This window comes from Sorex fumeus, unplaced genomic scaffold (assembly GCF_029834395.1).
Source record: "Sorex fumeus unplaced genomic scaffold, SorFum_2.1 ptg000024l, whole genome shotgun sequence".
NCBI lineage: Eukaryota > Metazoa > Chordata > Mammalia > Eulipotyphla > Soricidae > Sorex > Sorex fumeus.
In genome coordinates this window covers 50,534,220-50,557,216 of record NW_026606081.1, presented here as the reverse complement: position 1 = coordinate 50,557,216, position 22,997 = coordinate 50,534,220, and the positions used below count along the sequence as shown (strand labels likewise).

Below are 22,997 nucleotides of genomic sequence, written 5' to 3'. Positions count from 1 at the left end.
CAAAGTCTAACACAGTTTAAGACTCCAGGTATTCAAAATACTCCTAATTTCCCCAGAAGATAATCTTATAACAGTGCACCACGATAATCCCCCCACACCCTCAGGCTGGCAAATATAAGGTCCCATGTCGCTCCTGAGCTTGGGGGCCTGAAGCAAGCAAAATTGCTGACGAAGGAACATTCTTCCGCAGGGCACGCGGTAGGCATGGGGAAAAGGGGCCTAAGTGGGTTTTGCTCCAACCCCTCACTCCGGACGATAAAGGTAACAGCCGTGACTTAGGAAATCAAACTCATCTAGTGCTCTGATATGGAGGATTCCTATACGAAAGGGGATGCACTGAGTGAGAGTCTCACCACAGACAGAAGTGTCATCTATAAACACACATTACAAGTTTAATCCTAATATAATGCACACACTGACCTGAGATTTGGGGGGGAAGAAGGGGGAGGATTAAATTTAGTGCTTCTGAAAGTTAATTAATCAAATCAATTAATCAAACTAATGTCAACAGCTATCTTCTAGAGTAGGTTAGCTTCAATACACAGCATAGATTAGCTTCACTATACAGCGGTGTCTAGGAGAAAGAACGTCTGGAGACTGAAAGGGAGCGTTGACAGGAAATGCAGCCGTACTCTGCAGAGCTAAGAGCCTGAGAGGTGGAGGCTGGGAAGCCCACTCAGAGCAGTCACTCCTCTGTCAGAAAAGAAGGGAGAGCAGCAAACGACTTTTCAGATCCACCAATTTTAAAACTGCCTGAAGCATAATATCTGAAACAATACTGAAACAATACTTAATATGTAAACTACAAAATGGAGTTGGGTTTCAAGTTCCTCACAACATACGCAGAAAAAGAGATCCCTGGTGCCTGAGAGAGAGAGAGACACCAGCAGAGAAAAGCTCCCCCACATCCACCCCCCCACCCAGCTTAACTCCTTCCGAGGAAACGCGACTGTGCTGAGGATGACACGCACACCACACAGGCGGACAGGACGTGCCGGGTGGGGAATGGGACGGAATGTCAGGAACACAGTCGATGGGAACGCTTACCTTCTCAGCAACTGAGAGAAACTGTCACACACAAAAGAGTGGCTAATAAAACACGGCCTCCTCTAGCCTCTGATTTCTCTCTTTCTTTTATTTTTTTTCCCATTTTTTTAATTTTTGTGTCGGGGCCACACCTGGCGGTGCTCAGCGCCTCCTCCTGGCTCTGTTCTCAGGGGTCCCTCCTGGCAGGCTGGGGGACTGGAGGCATATGGGACACGTACACAATGCAAACGCCCTGTCTGCTGTCCTATCGCCCTGGTCCCACAGTCTCATGACTTCTGTTTGGTAAAATCAGGGACTATGTTTTAGGGCTGCAAAGCTTTTAAAGACACGTGATGTTGGGAGTGGTTGCTTACACCTGTTTTATAAGCTCTGTCACATCGAAAGAAAACCAGAGATATCCTTTTGGAGCCATAAGATAGGGAATTTTGTGCTCTTTAGAAGTGCTACAAAATTTACTAGCACAGTAAAAAAAAAAAATCACTGAGAAAGTTCCATGAGATTCAAGACAATGGGTTTTAAATCACAGGCATACATTACAATGCCCACGTTGGCAGCTGTGCATTGCAGTGCAGAAACACCAGCAGCCCTCTGCCGCCTGCAGTGGAGTGGGGCAGAGAGCAGACGTGGCTCGGTCCGCGGCTACAGTGGGGCAGAGAGCGGGGCTGCAGGGGGCAGAGCAGGGCAGAGAGTAGATGTGGCCTGGGGCTGCAGAGGGGGCAGAGAATGGGGCTGCAGCTGGGCAGAGAGCAGACGTGGCCTGGTCCGGGGCTGCAGAGGGGCAGAGAGCAGACGTGGCCCGGTCTGGGGTTGCAGAGGGGCAGAGAGCAGACATGGCCCGGTCTGGGGCTGCAGAGGGGCAGAGAGCAGGGCTGCAGGGGGCAGAGTTAGGGAGGGAACAGATGTGGCCCGGGGCCACAGAGGGGCAGAGAGCAGACACGCTCCAGGCTGCAGCGGGGGCCACAGCGGGCAGGGAGCAGACGCGTCGCGGGGGACGCTCTTTCGTGCTTACCTGTGACCTGCGCCACAACGGCCTGGGAAATCCTCCGGTTGGCAAGAAAGGCCTTGATTTCCTCTTTTATCACACTGCTGTCCCTCCTGACAAAAACAGAAGACAAGACCAACAATGTATGCTGAAGGCAGAGATCGTCGTCTTTGCTCAGAAGGGTGAAGCGGAGCGGTGGGGGCAACACAGAAGGGACACGGAATAAACGCACCGGGCGTGGGGATGAGGGGATGAAACCAAAACACACAAAAACACAGCCCCTGTCCCAGTCATCTACAGACGTGAATGACACACAGAGGTCAATCTCGTGCCGCAGGATGGCTCCCCCGAAGCCGCTGCCGTTCGGGACAGACGAGGCTTCGTACTGGGCAATGATCTACCACACACCGGCAGCAACCTTAGAAACCCAAAACCCGTGGGCTGCAAGGTTCACGGTGTAACTGAACAATCCTTCGTTCATTAGAATTCTCACAACTTCTTAGATATTAGCGTCTTAAAGACTTAGACCTTGAAAATGATCTTTCTCCAGTAGACAGCCTCCCCCCCTCACCACCCCCCCTCCCTCACCAAAAACACTTCAAGTGTGAGGGGTTGATATAAAATTGCAACATAAAAAGCTACGCACTGGGGCTGGAGAAATAGTGGAGCGGGTAAGGAGGGCGCGTGCTTGGCAGCCTGTATCTCCTGAGACCTCCTGGAACATACCTCAGAGCGGAGCATCCGCCTTACAGCTGTGAAGCTCTGGGTTCCAACCCGTGTACTGGGGGGTGTGGGGGGGTGGAGATGGAGAGGGAATATATCGATTTTCTATTACATGTAACATAGAGAATGCTGACTGCTTCAAACCATAGAATATTCTGATACTCTGTATCCTTGGGATTACACATCATAGAGCTGTTTTTATCTCCACTGAAATTTTATTCAAAACTCCAACAAATTCACAAATGTTTATAAATTCACTTGAATGACAATGAAATAGCAAGACTTATTTCTCCCTCAGCATAGAATACTTAAAAACGAATCTATTTTGAAATGAACAATTTGTCCTTGAATGACACCGACAGGGGTGAGGTGCTTCCAAGGGCTCCGGTATATGCTCTGCTTGCACTACGCCCGAGATGGAGCCCCGGCAGGCCCTGCACCCTCAGGCTGGCACACTGCACTGTCGGGTCCATGCAGAGCTGAAGAGAGCCAGGAAGGGCCCCGAGACCACAAACACAGCTGGAGTGAGACTCCCCACAAAAATAATTACAGAAGAGCAATTTCTGTTCATGTTCCAAAGTAACACCACTGGCTCCCTGAGCACTGCCAGGAGTGATCTCTGAGTCAGGATGAAGCTCTTGCCACTCTTACAGAGTGAGGCCCCCAAACACAAAAGCCAAACCAACAAATGTGGCTGGAGAGAGAGCACAGTGGGAAGGGGCTTGCCTTGCACACGGGTTTGATCCCTTGGCCCTCCACATGGTTTCCCGAGCACCACCAGGAGTAGTTTCTGAATACAGGAGTATACCCAATATTCAGTAAGCATCGCCAGGTGTGACCCCCCCCAAAACAAACAAACTCCAAAACAAACAATAAGAAAAAACCACAACAAAACAAACAAAGGTAACACCAAAAAATGCTGGACTCAGCCAACTCTGGTTCCTGGGGAACCCCGCCTGGCATCTGTTTTTGGGATCAGTTTCCGGGGGCGTGGAGCAACGCTCTTTCCTGTGCTCAGGGCTTCCCGTGCCATGCTGGGGACGGAGCAGGGCTTGGCTGCTTACATGGCAAGAGCCTGAGTCCTCTACTTCCTCCCTCTGGCTTTAAAGCCATCATTTGCATTACTGAAATGTGAAGCTTTTATTTTTTAAATCATTTTTTTTTAATTGAAGGAGGGTGACTCATCATTTTCCATAGTATGTTCGTTTGCATGTAGCTGCCATAGTAGAGGGGCTGCTGCTCCCCTCTTTGAACCCCCTGAAGAGTTCGAGCGCCCGGGACATCTTTCTCCCTCCAGCTCACCCCCACTGAGCACGGCCCCCTCCAGCCCATCTGGGGTGTGCCACCTGTTTTTGTATTTTTTTTAATACGGCCTATGAATGATTATGAATGGCTTCCAAAGTAGATTTCACCCAATCAGACCTCTGCAAGTGATTCAATGACAGGGGACGTTAACTTTAAACATGCTTTAAGCAAACCATTGCCCCCTGCCACAACCACACTCACCAATATCCATTCTCATCGGCAGGTCTAGCCTTCAAAGGTTCCATGTAAATGGGGTGGGGGGAGTGGATGTGCTGGGGGCAGGCTCTGTGCGCAGGTGGCTGGGGGACCGTGGGAGTGCTACCTCCCACCAGCCAGCTGAGTGCGGCCCAACCCAATATCACATTGACTTATTATTAAAGATTGGAGTTTGTAAAAAAAAACTGTGGCCATTTTATCTTCCTCTTATGGGTAAATATCTCTATTTCTCTATCCCCCATCCCTATCCCACCTCCCCCCTGCTTGGCCACAAATCTCAACTAAGATGTTTGCTCTTTAGACTTTTGCAGAAAAAGTCTCAAATAAGATGTTTGCTCTCTAGATTTTTGCAGAAAAAGTCTCAATTAAGATGTTTGCTCTCTGGACTTATGCAGAAAAAAGTGCTGGCCCTGATTAGGATTCATTTTGTGAATGAATGAAAAACTGTTCAAAGGGTGTCAAGCCTTTCTATGAAGTATTTGGAGAAATGAAAGTATCCTATTTCCCACTCCCCCCCCCCACAAAAAAAAATTAAAATCCGCTGTGTCCTAACTTAGAACAGCCAATTCCTGGCCCTGGCGAGGAGGGCCTGGCTGCCGCTCTCTAGGGGGTTCCGGGGAGAGACAGGAACTGAGGCAGCTCCAGCCCCGAAGGCTGGGCCAGGGCAGGCTCGCAATCCTCTTGACTGGAAACCCCGATCACAGCTACGTCAGCGAAAGCCCAACAGGGACACAGATTCTCATCTAAATATTGGCTAGACTCTTTCCAAAATGTTTATTCATATTTGAAATATTTCTTTTAAAAATATACAGCATCATAGCATTTTAAAAGTATGACTATGGAAGAAAGTGCACATATAAGTACATCTGAAAGTCAAGCGAAGAGCAAAGTGCTGAGTGCAGTACAGGTACCAGGCCCAACAGCTCCCAGAGATCGATCAATCATCAGCTGATCTAGAGGGAAGGAACTTCAGCAGCATCTATTTCAATCAGCTTTTGCAAATGAAACCCCACATCATTTTGGTTCCTAGTCCAGCTGTAGCCTGAACATTTCAAAATCATGTACTGCATTTCAGTGTGTGGAATGTTTTCCTAGGAAAATAAAGAATAATTTAAGGGAATATTATTAAGGTTAAATTGGAAATGTGCTTTTGCAGGGAAAAAACCGATTAAGTGGCATTCTGACTACAGATTTAAAATGAAATTTAAATAAATTTACTTTAAATCTAATTCATTACAGTAGGTACTGACTTAGAAGGGACAGTACACAATTGTTCCAGTATGGCATATCTAGCTCGTGAATTATTCAGAGCTTTGCATGGGATTCTTAACTATCCTGCATCAAGACGGAAGGAACCCCAAAATGTCTGCAGACCAGCATTGCACAGACTGTATTATTATGCTATATTTACTTTTTCTTTTTTCTCTCTCTCTCTCTCTTTTTCTTTTTTTTTTTTTTTGTTCTCTGGGTCACATCCAGAGATACTCAGGGGTTTCTCCTGGCTCTGCATTCAGGAATTACTCCTGGTGGTGCTCGGGGGACCCTATGGGATCCCAGGGATTGAACCCAGGTTGGTAGTGTCCAAGGCAAATGCCCTACCTGCTGCGCTATTATCACTCTGGTCCCTATTATGTATATTTTCACTTATATTATAGTTTTAAGTGCTGAGTCAAAAAATATTTTTTAAACCTCTTCACTCATTTACCAAAGAGAAGCTTTTTCTTTTTCTTTTATCCTGCTTTTGAGGCCTTAATCCTGACTGCTTGGGGGATCCGGTGGTGAAAGCAAACCTGGGCTGCAGTGTGTGAAGCCTATGATCTTGCCCCTGTGCTAACTCCCTGCCCTGAGAGAGAAGTTTCATTTGATGAAGATGATGATGATGAAGATGATGATGATGATGATGATGATGATGATGATGATGATGATGTGGGAGTTTTAGGCTATGTCCAGTCTTGCTCGGGGCCCATGTGATACTAGAGACCGAACTCGGGGCTCAGCCCACTGAGCTGGCCCGTCCATCCCAAGAGATGCCTTTGTAAGAGAAGAAAAGCGCAACATTTGGGGCCGGAGCAATAGCACGGCAGGGCGAGTGTTTGCCTTGCATGCGGCTGACCCGGGTTCAATTCCCAGCATCCAATTTGGTCCTCTGAGCACCACCAGGAGTAATTCCTGAGTGCAAAGCCAGGAGTAATCCCTGAGCATTGCTGGGTGTGGCCCAAAAAGGAAAACAAAAACAACCAAAAATACAACCTTTAAGGGCCAAGAGAGAGTAAAGCGGGCAAGAGGCTGCCTTGTGCACTGCTGACCTGAGCGCTGACCCTGGCACCACTGATGCACCCCCATGCCCAATCAGAAGTGACCAGTGAACAATGAGTCCTGAGCACTGTCAGGTATGGCATAAAAACCAAAACCAACAATAACAAAACCCTCACAGCACTTGAAAGGAGAGGGCATAGTAGAACTGTTTCATCATCATACAATGAGAATAGCAATGTCCCTCTACAAGGCTTTTAATATTTTTTCTCTAGAGAAATGGAATAGCAAAGAAAATTACTATTAAAGAATGTGCAAATATATACACAATTAGATTCTTCAAAATGGAAAAAAATGAACACTATTATTTTATAAACGGAACTCTGGGAATCCTCAGGAAAGAACCAAGTGATACGCTCTGGGTGTAAGGCTAAAGAAAACATCGAAATGAGGAAAGGCACCAGGGGGAAACTTTTATAAAAACAATTTAGATACCGGCAGCAATGCCCTTTGGCAGGCTGGTTTACTTAGCCCCGCCCAGTGAAAGGCAACACTCAAGCTGTGTCCCGTTCTCTTCTGTGTCTGCGCGTCCATTCTGTTAGCTGTGCATACGAGGGGGACCTTTCGCATACCCCCTCGCACTCACCCACCTTTAACCTTTCCTGCCCACTCACGCCAGAGCCTGCCAAACCACCAGTTTCTCCAAGAGAACTTTTTAATGTAATTGTCTCCTGCTTCTTTCTTCGCCTGAACTTAACCCTAGAGCAGGACCAGGAGCAAGTCCTGCTCTGCATTCAGGAATGATCCCTGGTGGTGACTGGGGTCAGGGGTATTGTGCAGTGCAAGGGGATGGAAGGGGCTCAGCCGTGCGCAAGGCACACACCTCACCCTGTGCAAGAGGACCTTCTCTGGTTCAGTCTGCCATCTGCCTTACATAGGATGACTCTGTCCTTTTCTCTCCTGCCCCCTTCCTCTCTCTCTGTGACATTGCTGGACCCTGATTTTCTAATAGGAAATTACAGATATCAGTTAGCAAACTGATACAAGACGAACTTCACATTGATTCTGGTAGTGCTTCTTTTTTCTTTTTTTTTTGTTTTTTGTTTTTTGGCTTTTTATGTCACACCCAGCGAAGCTCAGGGGTTCCTCCTAACTGCACTCAGGAACCACTCCTGGCAGTGCTCAAGGGACTATATGGGATGCCGGGAATCGAACCCTAGTTGGCCGCATGCAAGGCAAATGCCCTACCCACTGTACTATCACTCCAATCTTTTCCCCCTTCTCTTATAAAAGTATCTCTATAAGTATCTTTATAAGTAAAGGCCGGGGCCTTTACTTATAAAAGTATCTCTATAATTTCTATTCTTCAAGGCTTCTGGAATTAAAGTGAAGCACAGGCTGATGATCCTCCCTGGGTTGAATAGGTTCAAAAAAATTCAGTTTATCTCTATCTCCTCACCTGAACCTGCATCACTGCCTACCTTTCCCATACATGCCACAGACATGCCAGATTCATCATCTCTGAGGGAGAATTTTACTTCATCCAACCCACACTCTGTGCAGATCTCTAGAGTACATGCTGATAAAAGTGTGTCAATCTGGACTTAGCCCTCTTATTAGACTGTAAAGTTCTTTGGCACAGAGAATACATCAGAATGCATTAGGGGGGTTATGTATAACAGAGTTAAAGTTGTTCAATGAAAGAGCAAATCTGAAACTGAAGAGGTTGGGAAAGGATCAACTGATATAGATAACTTCTAAAACAGCTCTAAGACTGGAGGGAAAGAATGTGGGAGGCCAACTTGATCCCCACTTACTGCTGGGTGTGGTCCAAAAACCAAAACCCAAAATTGAGGACTGGGGCTATATTTCAGTGTTAGAGCATTGGCCTTGCATTTGCGAGGCTGTGGGTTTAACCTCCAGCAACGTTTAAGAAATGAAAAAAAGTTTAAAATAGCTCTATTTTTTATTTCCTAAGTATGGCTGAATGTCTGGTAGCATGACGAAAGGTTATTTGCAGCAGCTCCAAATGGCAGCGCTTCCTTCTATGGAACAAAGGATACTAAAAACTTTTTTTTTTAAATTTTGACACCAGACCTACCATTATTATCTAAGATTTTACTCCAACACTCAGATCTGCTGAAAAGGCAACAGTAGACAATTTGTTTTCTATTGCTGGTTATGAATAACATATGATGTCACGTGGCTGCAGTAGTGGCCACGTGATTTTGAAATTCAGAAATTTTAACACTTAAATCTGGAGGGATTTCTGCCAAAACTTGCTGGGTTCCAAGATTTGCCCCTGAGTCTCTTGGATCATGGCCGTTAAGCAGCTTGATCAGGAGCCAGAAAGGCCATTCAAGGGCGATGACTTGGGGTCTCATTGGGGTGGATAGGAGAGGACCAGCTCCACCCCCATCCCATGAGGCCCAAAGTGTCTCGTCACTTCGGGCCCAAGCCTGACTGTCCAATGGTCCAATGGTCCAATGGCCTCTGAAGGATGACGGCCACCGAGCCGCCAGGGGGAAGCAGGCGGAGGGACAACACCCTTTCCCTCCTGGGGTGGCCTGGAGACAGTAACCTACTGCATAGTCCGGACGCATTTCTGCCAAAAGCCGCTGGCTTTCGAGATTTGTTTCTGAGTCTCTGGGATCATGGCTGTTAAGCAGCTTGCTCAGGAGCCAGAGAGGTTGTTGGTGGGCGATGACTTGGGGACTCATTGGACAGGGAGGACAAGACCGGCTCTACCCCTATCCCATGAGGCCCTACAAGTTTCGTCACTGCGGGCCCAAGCCTGACTGTCCAATGGCCTCTGGAGGATGACAGCCACCGAGCCGTCAAGGGGGAGCAGGCAGAGTGACAACACCCTTTCCCCCCTGGGATGGCCCAGCGACAATAACCTACTGTGGGGTCCGGATGCATTTCTGCCAAAAGCCACTGGGTTTCGAGATTTGTTTCTAAGTCTCTGGGATCATGACCGTTAAGCAGCTTGATCAGGAGCCAGAGAGGCCGTTCGTGGGCAATGACGTGGGGTCTTATTGGGGTGGGGAAGACAGGACTGGCTCCATCCCCATCCCATGAGGCCCTGCGTGTCTTGTCACTGTGGGTGCAAACCTGACTGTCCAGTGGCCTCTGGAAGATGGCGGCCACCGGGCCGCCAGGGGGAACAGGCCAAGGCACGAAACCTATTCCCACCTGGGTTGGCCCAGCGCTGGTAGCCTACTGTAGGGACCAGGTGCATTTCTGCCAAAAGCCGCTGGGTTTCAAGATTTGTTTCTGAGTCTCTGGGATCATGGCCATTAAGCAGTTCAATCAGGAACCAGAGAGGCCGTGCCTTCAATTATATAGCTGAGCCGGAGGTGGTTTGTGGGTGTGTTTCCCACATACCTAACTTCTGGCCGTTTACTTTCTTGGTAAACTTTGCCCCAAGTTTTTGGGGTCTGGTCAAAGGCACAGCAGCAATTTTGGAGTATCTGGAAGTCTGAAGGCGCCATCAGGCTGCTGATGCACTCGCCTCACAGGTACAGATTGACCTGCTGACGGCACCATACCCCCAGGATACTGAAAACTTTTGTTGTTATTTTGGTTTTAAAGTTTTTGGACCACACCCGGCAATGCTCAGGAGACCTCATTTGGGATGCCGGGGACTGAACCCTGGTTGACTGTACTATCTCTCCACCCCCAAGACCTTTTACAACTGAGCTCTTCCATATTTTCGCAGCAGTTACAAACCACACACTCTTTAGAACTCCCCTTTCCTCTAGCTCAACTAATTCCCAGGGATGGAACAACTCCTACAAGATTGTCTTACAGGTAGAATAATGTATTATGTGGAAATTCATGATGGAAAAATAACACCCACTTTCATTTCCAGCCAAGAAGATAAAGCACACTGTAAAATAACTAAAGGTAACTTAAAAAAAAAAACAAGCAGCTAACTGGTAAAAGTTATGACCTACAGAACATAAATACTTTATTTAAACAAGCAGTTACCCAATTATTAGGTCTTCAAATAATCAGCTCAGAAAAAAAAAACTCCAAATCTTCTATTTTCAATACTCATAAAACTTAATTCGTGAGTGGCTAAGAGAATAGACTCACATTGACAGACATATTAGCATATATGTATATACCTCTATGTGTAGGCCAATTTAAAAATATTAACAGGGCCGGAGGGGTAGTACAGCAGGTAAGGCTCTTATCTTACATGTGGCTGACCAGGTTCGATCGATCCCTGGTACCCCATATGGTCTCCGGAAGCTCACCAGGAATGATCCCTGAGCACAGAGGCAGAAGTAAGCCCTGAGCACTGCTGGGTAGGGCCCCAAAACAAAAGACTTCTTCAGGGTTAGGGCTGTTGCACACACTTCACTTAGGACTCCCAGGTTGACCTCTGAGCACGAGCTGAGGGCACTGTGCGGAGGAGTTCCAGCACACCAGAAACATTGTAGTTACTCTGGCTTGACTCAGAACAAACTGATCATGTGTGCAGGTACCACTAAGGTCTTAACAACCGTCTGCACACAATGTAGTACACACACACACACACACACACACACACACTGGGGTATTCCTTGCCCACCAGGACAGATGAATTCTGAATGTTAGCTCCCGGGAGGGACCTGGCGAGTGTCGTGCTGAGTTAGTCAGAGGGAGAGAGACCCGACAGATGGTCTCTCAGATGCGGGGCAGAAAGAAATACGATGGGGGAGTGACTGACACCCAAAGGCTGCAGAAGCCAAGAACCTGAGGCATGGTGTCCGGCAGGAAACATGCTGTCCAAGGGGCCAGTGGGAAGGCCAGGGAGGGGGCGACGTCCACGGTGGGTGAGGAAGCATCCAGTAGGAGGAGGAAGAGGGGTGCTGAGAGTGGTAGAGTGGATTCACTACCCCGGCAGCAGGGTGGAAGCCACAGTGCAAATACTTCTATTAAAAAAAAAAAACACCTCGTGCAGAAGCAGACTGGTGGTGGTAGGGGGGCAATGAGGGGATGCTGGGCACTGAAGGGAAAGCGCCGAAACACTGGAAGCCTCCAATCCAATCAGGAATAACTGTAATTTCACAGTGACAATTAAAAAAAAATCTTCAGTGAACCTTGAAATGATTAGGCATGAGAGCTGTTTGTGGGCTTAGCGGGTTATGATATTTAAAACACACCTTATGCTTGATGCCCTCCAGGCTGAGGAACGCCAACGTGTGAGAAGTGACTCATACGTGGAATGCACAGAATCGCCACTGTGGGCCAGCATGGCAGTACTCCGGCAGGGCACTCGCCTTGCAGCCAACCAGGTCAGTTCCCTGGCACTCCAGAGGGTCCCCCAGCACTGCCAGGGGTGACCCCTGAGTGCAGAGCCAGGAGTGAGCCCCAAGCACTGCCATGTGTGGCCCCCAAACATAAAAGTAAAATCACTGTGGTAATAAGCAAAGATGGTACAGCCTACATGGGGACAGCCGGAAAGATGCACTGCTCAAAAACGTCTAATATTCTGCCAAGTAACTCATTTGGTGGTGACTGATTTGAAGTGGTAAGTATGATGGAGCCGAGGTGGGGAAGCCCATCAAGGCATTTACACTTTATTTTGTGGATTATACTAATGTTTTCTGAGAATCTTATAGAAATCTCTAGGCATAGAAAAACCTTTCCACAGGGGCTAAAACGACAGTAAAATGTAGCACCACTGAGCCGGGTTCAATCCCCAGGACCCCACATGGTCCCTTGAACCCTGTCAAGAGAGATTTCTGGGCGCAGAACCAGGAGGAAGCCCTGAAAACTGCCCCGTGTGACCCCCCCAAAACCAAACCAAACAAACAAACAAAACTTCAACCTTTCTAGAGGAAAAGAGTACCGGAGACAAACATAATGAAGACATGAACTAGAATACTATTTAATATGGACATGCCTTTAGGACAATGCTTTAATTGTTGTGACTGTTTCTCTGCTCAACTCCCCAGCACGGTTGCAATGGTTGAAACTGAGAACTATCGTGAATAAACATCTGTCCTACTTCAGGACTGTTACTGCGAATGTGAGAAAAACAAGCTGCAGGCAGAGAGGTCACTGAAATGTGGGGGACGACCAAGGCACAGAAAAGCAAAGCAGCTAGTGAGAGACACCAAGGAGCCACCGGAAGGGGCAGCGAAGAAAGGAAGAGGCCAGAGCGCGCCGGGGACAGGCAGGCGGCAGGGGGCACGGTAGACTCTGCCAACAAAGCACAGATGTGCCAGCAGTCACAATGGAATCAAGTGCCAACACTGCTAAAGTTTCCTGTATGAGGACACAGGTGACTTAACTGTCCTAACCCAAAAGCCAATACTTCAGTTTTTAGACCCCGGTAAACTTTCTAAAAACTGAAAAAGAAAAAAAGTTTCCCCAAATTTCTGTTAGTAAAACACATACATGGCAACTAAATAGTATACTAAAAAGCTTATTAAAACTCATTAACAGTGAAAAGAAAACTATGTGAACAAATTTCCTGTCTGAAATCCTCCATACTCAGAGATTCATAATTTTAAAAGAAAATCTGGGATCAGAAAGGCAGCTCATCAGCAGATGACAAGTGTCTTCATGGCAAGGCCCTGGACCCAGTCTCCAGCACCATGCACACACACAGAAGTGAAAATGAAGTCAGAGCCAAGGTTATCTCATCGTTTTAGGAGTCTGGGGTGGGGGGCAGAGGGGCCCCAAGCTGCACTTAGGGGTCTTGGCATTACTCGAGACCAGATGGTTCAATGCAGAAGCCAGCGATGTGGCTGGGGGCCCTGGATCCCTGAACATACAAGCATGCATCCTGACCACTGAGCTTTCTTCCTGGCCCCCATGTTTATTTTAAAGGCTTAAATCACAGGTGCTCTATGAAACTATGGCAAGATTTTTGTAATTGGAATCTGGATACAATATTCACCTACCATTATGCTATCTTCAAGTCTGGAAACTCTTTAGGAGGAACTACAACTTATAATTATAGCTTTCCATTTCACTCGGCTAGTTCCGACAATGATGACTTTACCTTTCCACTATAAGCTAATGATAAGTTTTCTTCCGCACTATAGGAATGATAGAAACTGTGCTTTCCACATGCCTCTTTCACAGGACTGAAAAAGACTCCCCAATTCTAACCATTTCAAACATAAATGCCTTGGACTGACCCTATTCTTCAAACCTGAAGCACCTCCTCATACACTCTTCTCACTTGCCACAATCTAGTTCATTCATAACTTCTTTCTGGTTTTTTTTTTCATTCATAACTTCTGATGCCAGACCTCGTGGTGCTCAGGGCTCACTCCTGACGGGGCTCGGGGGACCATACTTGTTTCCACGGATAAAACCGGGGCTAGCCACATGCACCTGTGTCTTACCCTGAAATCTCTGGCCCCCATTTATAATAATAATTGTTATTATTTTATTATTTGAGGGGGGGCACACCTAGCGGAACTTAGGGGCTATTCCTGGCTCTGCACTTAGGAAATATGCCCGGCAGGACTTTGGAGACCATACAGAATACCGTGGATCAGACCCAGGTGGGCCGCATGCAAGGCAAACACACGACATGCTGCTCCAGCCCCCAATTTTTTATATTATAAAATATGCCTTGCCTTGACCTACTTCTACCATTCCCTTGATGTAAAATAAAACTCCTGTTTCAAAACAGAGGCTATCCTTTAAGGTTTAGCACAAATTCATTTATTCAATGACAATATTAAGTCCTTACCATGTGCTTAGGATGATTCTAGATCCTGAGGACAGAATAATCCAAGAGACCTTGCACCCAAGAGACCTGGGTGCTGTCTCTAAGTATCCAGGCCCCCGTGGAGCCATCCCTCCTGACCTCTGTTGCAAATGACCAGCTCCTTTTCTCGGCACTTACAAAGACTAGGTGCTCCTATGCACTAGATAGGATGGAGACACACTTGTCAGCATCTATATACATGTCATCCATAGCTGAAAACAGAAATCAGCTTCCTAGGGACAGAAGTTAGGCCCCTGTTCCTTCCAAAGGATAATACTTTTCACACAGAGCGTGCTCATATTTGTTTTGTTGTTTGGGATGTTAGAGGGAAAAATACAGATACTCTCCATCATGGTCAAATCATCTATCGGAAGAAAGTACTTACTATGGATTTAAGAACTTCAACTAGTCTAGCACTGCGGCAAACTCTCAAGTTACCAATCAGAACGGCCAGAGAAGGCTCATGTCTTCTTTGGTCAAGCTTTGATCAAGGCTAAGAATAAAAAAGAAGAAAATCTGAACTGAAAACCTAAACACTGAGAAGTTTCTCCTTTGTGGGAAGCAGTTACAGCTCCCGGACGTGGGGAGCTGAACTGGAGCTCAGGACTCAAAGGTGACCTACGAACCAAGACACTCCTGGGGACTCTGAGTATGCAAGAAAGAACGAACCTCATCAACTCCTCCACTTTATCGTCCACGTCGAGGTCCTCTTCCGATGCCTCAAAGCTGTACGAGCGCTGCCCCATGCTGTTCACGTGGTAGCGAGTGGGCGACGTCTTCCCATTGGAGAGGGACAGGCGCTCGCTGTTGTCCCTCCCATTCTGGTTGGTCGTACAGGGCTGTGGGGAGGTGTCGTAGCTGTTGCTGGGGGACGGGGACATTCCCGAGTGCTGGGTCTGGGTGGAGGCCGTGGCCGTGGAGGAAGACGCGGGGACGTTGTTGGCACTGTTCCCGTACGAGCTCCCTCCATAGCTGGACCTCCTTCCGAATTTGTCACTGTGCTCTTGATCGAGACGGTCCAAGGTTTCCAAGGCATGGAGGATTTCATGTTTAGTCATTCCAGTTCGCCGGAGGCGCTGGAGAAGGTCTATCTGTTCTATGGTGAATCTGGGCTCATCGGTGTAGTGAGACATGGTTTCCAGCAAACTGGAAGGATGGAGACAAAAGTGAAAAGTCCCATTATTTACGGCATCCACCAAAGAGGGCATCATGTGAAAAATGCAGTACTTTACATCATCTTCTTTACTAAGATTGTTAAAATCACACCATTTTAATAAGAATAATAATTACTCTAGGATATTATTATCATGGCAAATAAACTGGCACAAAAATTATCCGCAGAAAACTACAACACCCAAAAGGAGAGAGAGTGCAAAAGGGAATGCCCTGCCACAGAGGCGGGGTAGATTGGAGGGGACGGGGTGGGGGTTGTGGGGGAGATGCTGGGACCATTGGTGGTGGAGAATGAGCACTGGTGGAGGGATGGGTACTCGATCATTGTATGACTGAAACACAAGCATGAAAGCTTGTAAGTCTGTAACTGTACCTCATGGTGATTCACTAATAAAAATTTAAAAAAATATATCAGCAGAGGGGGCTGGAGCAATAGTACAGTGGGGTAGGGCATTTGCCTTGCACCCAGTCGACTTGGGTTCAATTCCCAGCATCCCACATGGTCCCTTGAGCACCGCCAGGAGTAATTCTTGAATGCAAAGCCAGGAGTAACCCCTGCGCATCGCCGGATATGACCCAAAAAGCAAAAACAAAAAAAAAATTATCAGCAGAGGGACATCAGGTATAACAACACAAATCTCAATCTCATATGGCATATAACTTGCATTTTCCTTAATTTGGCAAAGAGCGAAACCAAAATTTTGTTATGAAGTAATATCAAAACAAAGAAGCAGATAAAATATTGATTGATTCTAGGCTTAGTTTCACAAGTATTTTTTTCCACTTCAAATTTATTATTCTACTTAAGTTTTAGTGGGAAGTTGCTTGAAAAAAGTTTTTATTACATTGCTTTACTAGCATCAACAAATTAACCTAAGAATTCCATAATTTCACTTAGTATAAATTCAGCAAGCTAAGCATAAGCAAATACTAAGCATAAGCAAATAGGAATAACTACCAAGTATATTTAAATGAAAAAAGAGAGGGATATTAAAAAAATGGCTTAAGCACTACTTCACCTCCCCCTACCCTCCAGCCCCTACACACACAGACTTCGCAATGGCATGGATACTGCATCGTTATAATGCATTCTTCCTTAATAGTCAGCCCAACAAATGGAGCCTCTGGTGGTTGAAGCCAAACTGAACTATTCATTTTTCTTAGGTAATTGTTTTAACATCGTGAGTAGAATCCCAGAAAATGCCTCAGATCCAACAACAATATTAAGGGAGCTTGTCAAATATCTATCTGAAATTTTTTTTAAAACCTGACTTTAATATTAAGATGTTTAAAGTGGTGGATTTTTCTCTTTTTAGTTTTATAGTTCTAGTACCAAACAGAATGGACGGCATGAAGCAGATAACTCAGTATCTGTTCATGGAAAAAAATACCAAGGAATTTCTCCACCCTTTGCAGGTAAACATCTTTATCTAGTCCTTCTAAGATGGTGGCTATCTCACCGTTTTTTTCAATCTCTCTGTACTGAATATTTATTGAACACTAACTTCTAGGAAGTCACCAGATAAGCATTTTCTATAATGTATTCTTCACTAACCCTCTGTGACTACTCACTTTGGGGGAAAAAAAAAAACACCTTAATGGGACTACAGCCATCGTCCAGCGGGGAGGGACTTGCTTTGCACATGGCTGATCGGGGTTTCATTCCTGGCACCCCATTTGGTCCAATGTGCCGGCGAGGAGTGATCCCTAAGCAAAGAGCTAGGAGTAAACTGTGAGTACAGTAGGGTGTGGCCCAAAACCAAAAAAGAAAAAATAAATTGTCTCAGTAAGAAAACCAAGGTGCAAAGTGTGGATTAGGACTTCGCCCAAAACACAAAAACAAAAGCAAAATAGAAAACCTGATTAAGCAGAAAGAGAAAACTTCAAGAAGTTTTGTTTTGTTTGGGGGCCACACCCAGCTGTTCTCCGTCACGAAGTCACATCCCTGGTAATAGATCTGAAACAGAATCATGGATCTTTTTCACTTAGGTGCCAGAGAACAGATGAGGGCACCACTGTTGGTGCGACTGTTGCAGGCAAGTGTTCTACCAGTAGCTGCATCCCCAAATGTGCCTCTGCCCGATGCCAAGGCACCCCTTTCCCAGAGCGCAGATGGCTGGCTCACGGGCATCGCATGTCGGGGACAAAGGCTGCTGTACTGTTCCTTCCCATTCCCACTCTCGCTCATTTCAGTACATTTTAGACTGAAATCAATGAAGCACAGACTGGAGGCTCTGATAATACTCTAACATTCAAGGCCCTTTATCTACCTAGAATTTTATATTAACTTCAACCCTGTAAAAGGATTTTTGTTTTGTTTTGCGGGGGCGCACCCAGCTGAGCTCAGATCCCTGGCTCTAAGCTCAGGGATCACTCTTGGTGGACCTCGGGGACTCTATGGGGTGCTAGGGATTGAACCCAGGTTGGCCGTGTGCACGGAAACCTACGAGGTGCTATTGCTCCAGCTCTTGTGTAAGAATCTGAACCGTTTTTTCTGGAAAGGATAGTTGTTTGTCTGTCAGAAATCTCTCCTTTAATCTTTAAATGCCACTGATATCATACACATTCCCATGCAAATGTTCTATATTTAATATACACTAAAATGTATGAATATGTGTAACTCCCTGGGCCCTCCCCTCCTATTGGCAATTTTAAAAGGACAATACACCTTGTTAAGCACAATCAAATGGAGTGAGAGTACAGGGATTAAGGAGACTGCCTGGCACACACACCCTTAGGCGGGGATTCCATCCCCTGCACCACAAGGTTGGAGCGCTGCCAGGAGTGACCCTGAAGCACGAGGCTTCAGCAGCCCGAGAAGTGCCAGGCAGGACACAAATCCCTCCTGTTCTCCCCACGCTAGGCGGTGCTGGGAGAGTCCCGTGTTCTGTGCCAGTGGTGCAATCCCTATGAACATGCATAGTGCACACTGCTGGTCCGTACTTAAATAAAAGGGCGACCAAGTAGCAGTGTGAGCGCTTTCCTAATGGCTTCGAAGAGACACTTAGTACTGCAGTTTCTGTTTCAGTCCTCAGCGCCCTGTCTGCTCCATCTACTGCTTAGTCACATTTTAATCCTTAATCAAAGGAAGTTTCTTCAGAGCTGCCAAATCTTCCTGTTAGCAATTCAAATAATTTACTGATTTGGTAAGTTGATATTTCTACATATCCTTCTTCCCCCTTGAAAACAAGAGAGACCCATCTACTGCTCACTCCAATCTTCATGCTCTCAAAATACTTCATGAGCTAACCGCACGTTAGACGTGGGACTTCAAGAACTATTTCATTATGCGAACAAAATAAATCAATCATGACTTTTTTCCATCCGTTCTGAGAGCAGATAATAATCTTTATATAACTCAAACTTCTATAGGACACAGCACTGATTACTAACATAAAATTAAAACAGGTCATATCAATTTTATCTGTCATAAAGTATTCACCCGGAAACTTGAATTAGAACCATGGGAACTAAAGCCCCAGCCGCACCTGAAACAGTGCACTACTTCCTGTCCTCAGATTCACCAGGAGAAACACTTTCATTGGGGAAAAGTCATACAAGGAGATACTAGAAGCACCGAAGGCCTGGTTTTCAAACACTCTCAATGCCCCACACCTCGGGGCTAATGGTTGGGCACAAAACACAAGGAAGCTAAGCCCTCTTCAAAGTGCGAATTTTGAGAGAGAGAATTAAGGTGCAGGCCTCCGGACTACCCTTCAGAGCAGGAAGAGGTTAGTCGGATACACCTCTCACCTCCTAGAGGAAGGCAGTCGAGGGGAGAATATGGCAGAGGAATAAATGCAAAGCAAAAAAAAAGAGGGGGTGGGGCGGGGGGGGGGGGGGGAAGTGCCAAACAAAGGAGAATAGCACGGCAGCTTTTCTCATACAGGCAATTCCGCCCTCCCAGCCCAGTCCCTGCTGCCCTGTGGTATGAGAGAACAGATTTCTCCTCATTCTCTCACATCAGAATGCAGCGAGACGCTTCACCTTTAAAAATTAGATATCTGAGACTTGTACTGAGAGGTCGCGAACACAAAGATATACTTAAAAGTGAAAAAGATGTACGACTGCGAGAATGGAATGCATAATTATCGTAGAGGAGGATGATAAAGACATAATGATTAAGATAAGATCATACACGACACTGCAGGTACAGTGTTTGACTGAGAAATGCTTTGCTGGGTATCAGGGATAATCGTGCAATGGGCATTAACAAACAAAGGCGCACATCCTGCCACTTACACATTTTATGTCTTATCATTTACCTAGTCTAGCCACAGTCATAAAATGAGAGTGATCAATGACCTAGAAAGGTCATCTAAGTCCACGAGACCAGCAATTCTTTTCTAAGAGAAAGCGAGACCATGTAGGAACTGAATTAATTTTATCATGTGCACAAGAATTGTTCACAGAGCAAGGAACATCTTTCACTTTAAATTACTAATCTGAATGCAGACTCAGGCCAACAATAATTGAAAATGATGTGAAAAGAATTTCAATACTGCAATAACATAGACAATGTTTAAAGCATAAAAGAACAATTAAATTCTGAATTATGGCTGAGCTCATAAACTGATGCTCTAAGTGACCACACAATCACACCGTAACTTAACTATTTCACAATGAATTTCTTCCCTCCTTGGGTATGTACCTAAGCCCTTCTTGGAAAAGACATCAGACTCAGAACTTACTTTCTTAAATTCTGCAAACATGTAGAGCAAAGACAGTTAAAGCATTTACAAATGATTTGTCTTGAAACCACAAATTCCAAAATGGCACTGCTACTTTATTTGTAAACGCCAAGAGTTTAATAAACTTGACGAAGAACAGTGCAATTGCTAGCCACTGATTCTGTCTCTGTTTTGGGGAGCAACAGGGGAAGGTTGGTTCACACCCCGCTATGCACAGGGGCTATTGCTGCCTCTAAGCTCAGTCATGACCCCGGCACTGCTGTGGGGCCATATGCATTGCCAGGGGTTGAAGTGGAATTTGCGGCACTGCAAGGCCAGTGCCTTAACCTCTACACTATCTCTCCATATCTCTATCTCTTTTCCAAGAATTGCCAATTCCCAATTCTCAAGGGCGTATCCTTCCAGTGCTTGGGGAACTCTGACTGGGACTGGAAGTGTCGGAGCCACCCTGTGAGTGGCCCTTCATGGCCACCGGTAACTTTGTTCCTAAAACGATGAGGCAGCAATGCGGCCCGCTCACAGGTCCATTCTGTTCTGCACTATGATTTGTACCGTCTGATGACCCAATGCATTCTACACAGCCAACCATAATGTTCGCCAACTAAAGACAGATACATTCCGGCCCTCCGTCTTATTACCTAGGGTATAGCATTCTCTTTTATGATTGTACTCCCACAGAAGTGGCAGACCACTTTAAGAAAATGAGGAAAAGTAAGCAATGAAGAACTACTAAGGCTTTAAGTGTGACAGTGTAGTAAAAAGGTTCTACAATTCAAACCATCAGAACTGACTGGAGGTGAGTCAACGGAGAGTTAAGGCCATAGATAACAGTATAAAAAATTTCTTTTCATAATAGAAAGTTGAAGAAAAATAGGATTTTACACCACAGTATGTCGATAATACTTTAAAACAAAAAGAGGGGGTATAGTAAGCAGTATGAGGGGTAGGGCCAGAGGTGGGAGTCTAGGTCTCCCCTCCTCGCCCCGCCCCTACCCCCCATGCCCAGCCCCAGGGCTAACCCTAGCATCTCTGCCAGCTGGCCTCTGCCTCCTGTGTTCACGCTGCAATGGCCAGAACAACAAATCATAAAACTGAAAGAAACTGAGGGGTAAAGCAATGTAGTGCCTTCGAACTTCCTAAGGACACGACGACTTAACAGAAACTCAGAAATGGGCATTAAGGGAGAAAATCGAAAAACCTACGCAATAAGGACAATAATCTTACTAGATTATGGAACTGTCAACCGAAACGGAAGGAATTTAATCGAAATGTAGACAGTACCAAATTTTAGAAAATACTTATGCTAAAGGCACTCTGCATTAGACTCTAAAGATGCACTTAATGAGCTAATAGATACTTTATCATCCCTAATATCTGAAATTCCCGGAATACTTTTATTCAGAGGCCTATTTAATATGAACCAGTGGTTACAGTTCAGATCTTAGCGCAAAGAAACTCAGCATAATATCACCCTCTCAATTTGTATTTTTTGCCTGACTCCAAAGAAAGGCTAGCAAGTGCATTAGCTAATAGGTTCAACTACATTATTATCCCCAGTAGGTAACGGATACAGGCTGGGGTGCTAGGAGTCTGCACACAAAAAGGCAAGGCAACATTTCCCCCGATATTCTGCTTGTCACAAGGGATCTACACTCGCCCTTCTGAATGATGAGGCATGGAGGTCACCATTTTCAAGGTTGTTAAGCAGTTAAAATTAATAGAGTCATTTTCTGTCCAACTGATAATGCTGGTTTCAAAGTTGAAAACAGAAATGGTCAAAGAGAAAGACGAGAGATTTAAAAATGCATTTTTTTTTACCTACCAATAGGATTAGAAGAAATTCTTTCGATTCTACAAAACTTGGCTGCAAATATGGATTATAATAAATAAAGACTTTTTTCTTTTTTTTTTTTTAAGATGAAAGAGTTTTGTTTAGGGAAATGAGGGGGAAGGAGAATCCTGAGGGAGAGCCTGAGGGGACAAGGGCTTCTCCAGCGGGGAGACCCAGGGAGCACAACAGGAATCTTGCAGAGATGCAGCCGACCCCCTACAGGGGCGCCAAGGAGGATTCCTTAACTTGACTAAAACAAGTGGCAAGACAGAAATTGCGAGAAGACTGGATACTTACACCACTGGAAAGGAACTGAGCATACTTTACATGAGGTGGATCGATACCCGCTCAGAGGAGATCAGCGCCGATCACCATTCTGCAGAACAAAGACAGAATTCAGAAATACTCATCAATGAAAGGCTGAGTAAAAGCTGTAGCGATATGGCCTGAGAATGCTAACAGCATCGGCTCAGCAGGCCTGGCATGCAGGAGGCCCAGGCTCAATCCTTGGCACCCGGCCCCCCAACCACTGCTGAACCCCAATGGTGCCCCCCCCGCCAAATAAAAATAAAATTTTATTTTACAACTTTGAAATGAAACATAAAAAATTTAAAGTACAAAGACAGTACTGAAAGCTTTTTAAAAGTAGTACACTTCTTATCTCTTACCAGACATCACCCAGGGAAACATATTTTTCATTCCCCCCAATCCTTTAATCCTTTTTTTTTTTTTTGGCTTTTGGGCCCAGATCTGCTCGGAGCTTTCCTGGCCCTGAGCTCAGGAATTACTCATGGTGGGCTGGGGGGGGGGGGGGGGTGACCCTATGGGGTGCAGGGATCAAAGTCAGGGTCAGTCATGTGCAAGGCAAGTGCCCTGCCTGCAGTCCTATCGCTCTGCACTTAATTCTTTTAATTAGCCTTAATACTAGCTGGAAAACAAATTTAAATGTACAGCGGAACATTGTATATAAATATATATAGTGTTTTGGGCCACGCCTGGGGATGCTCAGTGGTTACACCTGGTTCTGTGCTCTGGGGTCACTCCTGAGGT

The 22,997-nt window shown here is 45.9% G+C and overlaps 1 protein-coding gene across 7 annotated transcripts in view; it reads right to left on the bottom strand.

The window, feature by feature from the left end:
- The window catches only part of HMBOX1 (homeobox containing 1), a 150,096-nt gene that overhangs the window by 60,135 nt on the left and 66,964 nt on the right, over window positions 1-22,997 (bottom strand). For all 7 annotated transcript variants that reach the window (XM_056113994.1, XM_056113998.1, XM_056113996.1 and 4 more), the window contains exons 2-4: window positions 22,245-22,323; window positions 14,922-15,398; window positions 2,057-2,142 (exon numbers count right to left, since the gene is read on the bottom strand). In XM_056113994.1, the coding sequence (XP_055969969.1) occupies window positions 2,057-2,142; window positions 14,922-15,398; window positions 22,245-22,267 (586 nt within the window). In that variant the 5' untranslated portion in view covers window positions 22,268-22,323. The remainder of the gene's footprint in view (window positions 1-2,056; window positions 2,143-14,921; window positions 15,399-22,244; window positions 22,324-22,997) is intronic.